General features: G+C 35.5%; 1 protein-coding gene across 1 annotated transcript in view; it reads left to right on the top strand.

The window, feature by feature from the left end:
- Positions 1-1,852: 1,852 nt before the first annotated feature.
- The window catches only part of LOC127625179 (phosphofurin acidic cluster sorting protein 1-like), a 37,118-nt gene continuing 29,867 nt past the window's right edge, over positions 1,853-9,103 (top strand). The window contains exons 1-6 of the mRNA XM_052100286.1: positions 1,853-2,177; positions 4,915-5,002; positions 5,124-5,213; positions 5,422-5,547; positions 5,821-5,965; positions 6,289-6,380. Coding sequence (XP_051956246.1) covers positions 2,023-2,177; positions 4,915-5,002; positions 5,124-5,213; positions 5,422-5,547; positions 5,821-5,965; positions 6,289-6,380 — 696 coding nt within the window. The 5' untranslated portion in view covers positions 1,853-2,022. The remainder of the gene's footprint in view (positions 2,178-4,914; positions 5,003-5,123; positions 5,214-5,421; positions 5,548-5,820; positions 5,966-6,288; positions 6,381-9,103) is intronic.

The raw sequence follows: 9,103 nt of genomic DNA, 5'->3' as shown, positions 1-9,103 counted from the left end.
GGGTTATCAAAACAGCATACCCCTTTATAAACTGTATTTTTTTTATTGAACCAGGGGTTATCAAAACAGCATACCCCTTTATAAACTGTATATTTTTATTGAACCAGGGGCTATCAAAACAGCATACCCCTTTATAAATTGTATATTTTTATTGAACCAGGGGCTATCAAAACAGCATACCCCTTTATAAACTGTATTTTTATTGAACCAGGGGCTATCAAAACAGCATACCCCTTTATAAACTGTATTTTTATTGAACCAGGGGCTATCAAAACAGCATACCCCTTTATAAACTGTATTTTTATTGAACCAGGGGCTATCAAAACAGCATACCCCTTTATAAACTGTATTTTTATTGAACCAGGGGCTATCAAAACAGCATACCCCTTTATATACTGTATTTTTATTGAACCAGGGGCTATCAGAACAGCATACCCCTTTATATACTGTATTTTTATTGAACCAGGGGCTATCAAAACAGCATACCCCTTTATAAATTGTATATTTTTATTGAACCAGGGGCTATCAAAACAGCATACCCCTTTATAAACTGTATTTTTATTGAACCAGGGGCTATCAAAACAGCATACCCCTTTATAAACTGTATTTTTATTGAACCAGGGGCTATCAAAACAGCATACCCCTTTATAAACTGTATTTTTATTGAACCAGGGGTTATCAAAACAGCATACCCCTTTATAAACTGTATTTTTATTGAACCAGGGGCTATCAAAACAGCATACCCCTTTATAAACTGTATTTTTATTGAACCAGGGGCTATCAAAACAGCATACCCCTTTATAAACTGTATTTTTATTGAACCAGGGGTTATCAAAACAGCATACCCCTTTATAAACTGTATTTTTTTTATTGAACCAGGGGCTATCAAAACAGCATACCCCTTTATAAATTGTATATTTTTATTGAACCAGGGGCTATCAAAACAGCATACCCCTTTATAAACTGTATTTTTATTGAACCAGGGGCTATCAAAACAGCATACCCCTTTATAAACTGTATTTTTATTGAACCAGGGGCTATCAAAACAGCATACCCCTTTATAAACTGTATTTTTATTGAACCAGGGGCTATCAAAACAGCATACCCCTTTATAAATTGTATATTTTTATTGAACCAGGGGCTATCAGAACAGCATACCCCTTTATAAACTGTATTTTTATTGAACCAGGGGCTATCAAAACAGCATACCCCTTTATAAATTGTATATTTTTATTGAACCAGGGGCTATCAGAACAGCATACCCCTTTATAAACTGTATTTTTATTGAACCAGGGGCTATCAAAACAGCATACCCCTTTATAAATTGTATATTTTTATTGAACCAGGGGCTATCAGAACAGCATACCCCTTTATAAACTGTATTTTTATTGAACCAGGGGTTATCAAAACAGCATACCCCTTTATAAATTGTATATTTTTATTGAACCAGGGGCTATCAGAACAGCATACCCCTTTATAAACTGTATTTTTATTGAACCAGGGGCTATCAGAACAGCATACCCCTTTAAAAACTGTATTTTTATTGAACCAGGGGCTATCAAAACAGCATATCCCTTTATAAATTGTATATTTTTATTGAACCAGGGGCTATCAAAACAGCATACCCCTTTATAAACTGTATTTTTATTGAACCAGGGGCTATCAAAACAGCATACCCCTTTATAAACTGTATATTTTTATTGAACCAGGGGCTATCAAAACAGTATACCCTTCACAAACACTGGTATGATGTTTTGACAAAGTAGGCTAAATTGACAGACCCCGCTATAAAACTCAACTTCCGGTATGCTATTCTGACAAAGTATGCTACATTGACAGACCACCGGTCAAAACAACTTCACCGCCACAGTGACTGTATGGAATAAATGAAGAGTGGAGCGGAGGCGGCAACGTAAAGGGGCTTGTGCTATAAAGCGTCATTGTTTACATTGTTGACTATGAGTACGAGCGAGCGGATGAACTGACCAAGATCATCAGCAGCACAGATCTCGAGACATCAGCATGTCGGAGCGTGGAGGTCTTCAGCAGCGAACGGGAGCTCCGTCTCCTCACCTGCAGCCCCCCAGATCGGTCACGATTTCTTCGAGTCGTCCGTTTCAGATGAACCTGTTCGCGACTTGGGAGATTGACAGTTCATCCCCGAGCTGCGTGCCCAGGTATGGTTACTGTTTACTAGACACGCGCTATGAAGAGCTATGTTACTGAAGAGTAACATCCTGTAGTAAAAAGATAATCCAGATCACGTTGCGTTCCAATAGTTCATCTGAAAATCCATTGTACTGCAAAGACAAGGAAAATAATATCGTTTTATTCTTCCTTCCTTTATTTGATTAAAATAATGACAATATGTTTAATTTGATTGTTGCTTTAATTCAGTTTAAGCTTATTAAACGGCTACTCTTTGAAACGTGGTAATGTAATGTTGTTCCCTTTTGCTAGTTACTTTTTTGGTATTAATGTAATCAGGTTGATTCAGTCATGAATTCACTTGAAATGTAAGTAAAATCAGTTAGTTTTATAGTTTACTTGTTGCTGCATAAAGCACCTTTTGTCAGGCAACCTCAAATTAGTTTTTTTACAATGTATTGTGGAAGAACATTTTCTCACCTTTTTAACACATTCACTGACTTGATAACTGACTGACTGACTGCTGCTCACTTTACATCATGTTCTTCCTTGTGTAACCTCACTCAGGTATAAATAGTAGGCTACTAATAAAAGTGGGTAAACCTCCAAAAACCAACAGGTCATTACAGAGCTTCTTAATTATTGAAACTTTTGATCATTTTATTCCAGAATGTTTTATTGGCAAAAACCATTGAGAAAAAAAATGTATGTGTAGTGTTAAACAAAATTAAATATGTAAAAATTAAAAAATATAGTATTTTATTTTATTATCCAATTTGATCGAATTTTGTAATAAAATTGCAATGCATGTTAGAAAATGTTTTGTGTGTGTATTAGAACATGTGATCCAGTAATAATGCTGTATGTCAAGTTTACTATTCTCCACATTCACCATCTATACTCCCAAGGACAGTGCTAAGATTATTTAGAGGAGGGGCTTTGGGATGCTTCATGCAGGGAGTGGAAGAGAAAATGACCATGAAGGCTGACTAAGGGGCCTGGGGAGAAAAAACAAAACAAATTCGGAGCGACAGACACTAAGGAGGATAATTTAAAGAGCATTTTTTCAAAATGAAGTCATTTTTAATCTTGTCTTTTTCTATTGCACTGGCTCCATAATCCTCCTATAACTTAAAATAGCTTTCAAGGGTTTATGATACTGTTTAAGGGATTTCTTAATGACAAAGAGGATTCATCATTTTGACTAGAGAAAACTTAATTGTGTATATTAATTTCAAACTAACCAGGATAATTATTAGGCCTACTGAATATAAACGTTTGCTATCTTAGTACATGCTGCCTATTTTCCAATCGCAATCTTACATAAGAGATGAAATTTGAGATGTTTGTCCCTTCCTCTCCCATTCATTACCTGTCTCTGGCCTGAAGTCTCCTTGTTCTCGAGTTTCTCACTAATGCACAGGGACCGACTTGTAAGTGAATTAGATCCATAAGTGTATGGGTTTCCTATGGCTCACTTTGAAGAGTGGACTGGGTGGACTCAAGATGTTACTGTATATTTGTGTCTTTCCTGTGGTCATTTTGTTTGACATCTTGGGAAGTCTGAGGAGTTTGGGATGTCGATTTTGGGTGTCACATGTATATAAGTGCTAATATGGAATTAAATGTATTGGTAATTGAATACCATGGAGCATATAAGCAGGATATAACACCTGTCTAATTGCATTGAATACCAGTTAATTTATTTGATAATAAGAGTCATACTTTTGAAATACATTACAGTCAGAAGTTGCAAAATTAATAATCATTAGCTGTCACTTTGACAGACTAATTTTTAAATTGCTATGTGCTATATATTTGTCAATTGTTGTTGTTTATATTTTCCCGAAAAGTTTATAGAATTTAGGTCTACTATAACAAACTGGACTTGACAAAACATAGGCTATACAATGGAAATGGAAATTAATAAAGATTTTAAATCTAAAATCACAGACGAATGACAAGTCTAGTGAAAATGATAAGATTATTTATGCCCAAAAAACATTTGATTTGAAAAGTCAAAAGTGTAAATAACTGCATTTAACAAACTTCATAATCTTCAAAGTGGTTTGGATATGCAAGTGTATGTATACAGTATATTTAAAATTCATGGCAATATGCCCCTGTGAAAATACAACCTGTCACAGAAACTGGATGTGCTCCATGCCTGAGTGCTGTGTCACTTTCAGATTTATCACTTTAATATAATATCACCAATGCCACTGCATTCTTGACTTCAGGCCAAAAACATATCAGCACACCTACACCAACCCATTTTTGGGGACATCAAATGCCTTGTCTGTGTGGAGATAAGACATTGTGTCTCATCTGGATGGGAGATTAATTCGTTTTTATTTTCATTCCATTTGAAAGCTGTTAATGTCCAAAGCTTTATGTATTATATATATTTATATATTGTAGCTTCAGTCGTATTAAGTTTATACAAATTATTTGATTGCTGGTCTTTTGAATCCTAAACACACAAGCCACATTTACATTTGTTATTGTGACTGACATATATTAAAACCCATAATGACAGATCATTCCACATAGTAAAAAAGGTTGCAGTTGTTGTCTGGAATTTTAGATGAAATGTCAGCCAAAATTGCATCTGGTATTTGAGACCAAAATGTCAACTCTGAACCGTAAACTCGATAAGCTGGGCTGGGGACAGATTATTCATTCAGCTGCCATAACAACATGTCCTCAGAACAAACCCCCTCTCTCTGTCTTCATCCTTTCCCCTACCCTCTTTTTCTCTTGCAGACTTCTCAGTCTAACTCTTAAAAAATTAGTGATTTTGAAAGAGCTGGACAAAGACCTTACATCGGTGGTCATCGCTGTCAAACTTCAGGTAAAACTCCAAATCTAAAACATGTAACTGTTTAATGAGTATCTATTTCATAAAATAAAAAAATGGTGAAACTGTGCTTAATCTATGTTTATGTAACTAATGATTGTAAATGTCTCTTTAGAGCTCAAAGCGTATTTTGCGGTCTAATGAAATCATGCTGTCATCTGCTGGGCTTACAGAAACTGATCTTCAGCTCACCTTCTCTCTTCAGGTTAACTTTGTGTGCATGTGTGTGTGTGTGTTTTGGATAAGAATAGTACTAAATAGACATTTTCAGATTAAATATATTAGGTATTATGTTTTTATTTTGATGATACCTGATATTTGAAGCTCCCAATCTTAAACCTGTCTTTTTTTTTTTATGAATTAGATCCAATGTCATAACCTGGACTACCTTCTCTTTTTAATATTTACTTCAGTATCCACACTTCTTGAAGAGAGATGCTAACAAGCTTCAGATCATGCTTCAGAGGCGCAAGCGGTACAAGAATCGCACTATACTAGGCTATAAGACCCTCGCAGTAGGACTGATAAATATGGCTGAGGTGAGGATCCGCTAGAATCCTACAAACCCAGGACTGCATCCTCTGTGGGCAGCAGCTTGCCCACATGTCAGTGTATTTGTATTTTACTGTGCTTGTTTGAATCTTATTCAGGTACAGTAGGTTATACAATAGATGGAGTATCTAAACTCAGTCTAAACAATGAAACAAATTTAGTTTCATAGCTAATCAACTTTTGTAACTGTATTGATCCCAATTCTTCTTGTCCTGTTCTTTCAATCTACTTCATGGCTTCCCTGTTTTCTCCATCCATAGGTGATGCAGCACCCTACAGAAGGTGCTCAGGTTTTGGGTTTGCACATGACAGTAAAGGACATAGCAGTGCCAGTTGCTGAGATTCGTGTTGATTCTCTCTCCAGTCAGCCCATTGATCCAGAGGGACCAAAGTCCAAACTATCAGGTGAGATTGGGTCACTTTATAATACAGAGAGTTTAAACTGTGAAAATTTAAGATTTTAAATCTAATTTGAACTTGAAAATAAATATTTTAGAATTATTTGAGAAAAAAAAGGCTATAATGTAAAATGAGTTTAAATTATTAAACAACAAGCCATTGGAACATCAAATCATGCTGGGATAATATGGATCATCAGGTTTTTCTGACAAAATTATGGAATCCATGCCAGCTGTCATTAGAGCAAAAAGAAGACATACATAAGGCGTTTTCTTATCACTCAAATTGTTATGCTGATAACACAGTCGTCGTACCCCCCCCCCTTACAGATCGTTTACTTGACATTGATAATTATTCTGAGGAGGAAGAGGAAAGCTATTCATCAGAGCAGGATGGCAGTGATGACCCCCTACAGGGGCAGGTAAGGCCTGTGAGATACAAATTATGTATTTTGATTTCCATCCATTGTTTACCTTTTTAGGGAATAACAACAGTGCACAGGAGCCTCTTTAAATAAATATAAAAATATTGAAATGGTTGAAGTCAAATAATTTAAGAAAAACACTGTTTATGTGGAGAAAACAATTGTATGAGATAATCAGATAATACAATTATGAGTAAAGAATATCACATACTTTGATCATAAAGTGATGTGAAGTGACATGCTCTGGCCCAGGGGTTCTCAAATGGTGGGTCGTGATTTGTAACCCAAAAAAGTGTTGCAGGTCTATCCTAATAGGTCCGCAGACTGCAGGGAGAAAACTCTTAAATGCTAATTATAAAATGCAACTAACCATTTAAAGAAATATATTTGGGACCAGTGTTGGGGGTAATGCGATTAAAGTTACGCACGTTACGTAATCAGATTACTTTTTTGAATAACGAGTAAAGTAACACAATATTTGTTATTTTAGACCATAATATCTGAGTGACTTTTTAAATAAAGTTACGTATTGCTTTTGTACACCTCTACTGTCCCTGTATTGCGTGAAATCAGAAGTGTGCAAACTTTGGGGAGGAGACGTAGTGCATTATTTCTATAGAGTGTGAGGCCAGAGGCTATTTAGCAGAGAGAGACGAGTCACTACTTTTTAAATGAATGGGAGAAATTGGAATGCCCAACCAAGAAGCTGTAGCACCCAACAGTCAATGGATGCAAAAAGGAAGGCCTGCCTTGCAGGTAAAAGAGCCAATCACCTTTTAATACAGACATTACCTGCCAATCATCTCGAGAACGTGCATGCGCATTTCGTGTTTTAGTGTAATAGTGTTTAGTGAGGTCAACATTCGGTTGAGTGGAACACGGTTGATTCATGTGTTAATATACACTGCATTAAATCAATAAACACATTTAGGCTGAGGGTTTATAAGACTATTCACGACATGATACACAGGGTGAAATACTTGGTCAATTCACTGACTTATGCAGCCGAACTGCTCTCTGTTACAGCTCCCTGTAACTGGGAAAATGGGATGAGAAAAGATTCTGGATCAGTGAATCCAAGCAACGTTCTTCATCGATTGTGTACGCAGAGAAAATGTCTTTATAATAAACAAGTAGTTTGATTCATAATACAAACCGTTTATATGACATTTTGGTAGCATTAAAAACGATTCCGAATCAAAGTTGTATCAACATGTGCCTTTGAAGTTGTTTGCGATCTATCAGTGGCGTCTTTATTCACCGTGGGTCAAGTCAAAAAAAGCACTGAGATGACGTATATGAAAAACATTCATTTCTTCATCAGACTTATTCCTTGAACATTTTAGACTGGCATTCCTCACTGAATTTTATCCTGAATTTTGAAAAACATCTTAAGTTGACTGACATTGTCGATCAGCACAGCGCATGATGACATATATGATGCAGGTTCAAGTGTTGGACTTTGTTGCTTTAGGTAAGACTTTCAATATACTTAATTATTAATAATGGCTGCTATGTTGATGGAAAAACAAATCATGCATATTCATGTTATTGATTCTTTATTATAAATATGAATATGAAGACCTACTTTCTAAATATCTGTTTGTTTACTATGTTATTTTGGCATGAGTGTTGTACAGTAGCTAGCATGACCTGTAATGTCTCTTGGATGCAATGCATGGCTATTTGAATGGAATGCATAGCAAAGCAGAGGAGAAAGTGGCTGTGAGAAAAAAGTAACGCAGTTATATCCTAATACTAGGATGGTGGAAAGGCTGATAACTTAATAATTAGCAGGATTTGTTGTTTTTTAATCGATTTATAGAATGCAAAAAAAAAAAAAAAAAACGCATTACTTTCCATAAAAAATGACTTTTTATTTAAGTTACTTTTTAAAGGAGTAATGCAATATTCTAATGAGTTACTTTTAAAAGTAACGTTACCCAACACTGGTTAGGACAGCAGAATAAACAGGTTTTTAAAAGGAGAAAATGCTTCCTATATCATTTGCTGTTGTCAACCAAGGCTGTGCATCCAATCAAACTCTGGCTGCCTAGAGCATGAAACCATCGAAATTCAAGAGACATTTAGAAACCAAACATTCAAATTAAAAAGTAGGAAAACTAAAAACATAATTATGCATATTCAGGTTTCCTTTGGATCCATAAAACTCTTAAAATATCTTGAATCCAGTTTTCTAAAATCTAAGGTAATAAAAGTCTTGAATATCTTATTACAAAGTTTGCAGAGGTCTTAAATTTGGGGACAGAAAAACAGGAATCGTGTTTTAGCATAATGTGATTATTAAACTGCAAAAGGCTGCATGATATTTAATTAAATAAATACAAAGTCTGTATGTGCTGCCTGCTTTGAAATGAAGACATGGCACTTTTGCACATTCTCCAAGCATATGGGGCTTTTAAACGATTTCAGAGCAGTTCACATTCAGTGTATACAGCACATTTAAGACAAGCGATCATTGATGATCTGCTGTTGATGAATCACTGCTCATATTTGTTATATTACAGTGTTCACTTCATAGTGTTTATATTGTAATATGCTGTAAATGATTGAATATATTGGGCAAATTTCAATTGAAAGTGATCATTCCTATGCCCTACTTACCCTGTGGGACAGAGTTCTTGATGTGGGCTCTCTGAAGTGAGCATGGCATACTGTATGAATGTTCCCCTAGCTAAAAGTCTAAAAAAATGTCTAGA

Source organism: Xyrauchen texanus, chromosome 31, assembly GCF_025860055.1.
Source record: "Xyrauchen texanus isolate HMW12.3.18 chromosome 31, RBS_HiC_50CHRs, whole genome shotgun sequence".
NCBI classification, from domain to species: Eukaryota; Metazoa; Chordata; class Actinopteri; order Cypriniformes; family Catostomidae; genus Xyrauchen; species Xyrauchen texanus.
This window is presented reverse-complemented; position numbering and strand designations above follow the sequence as displayed.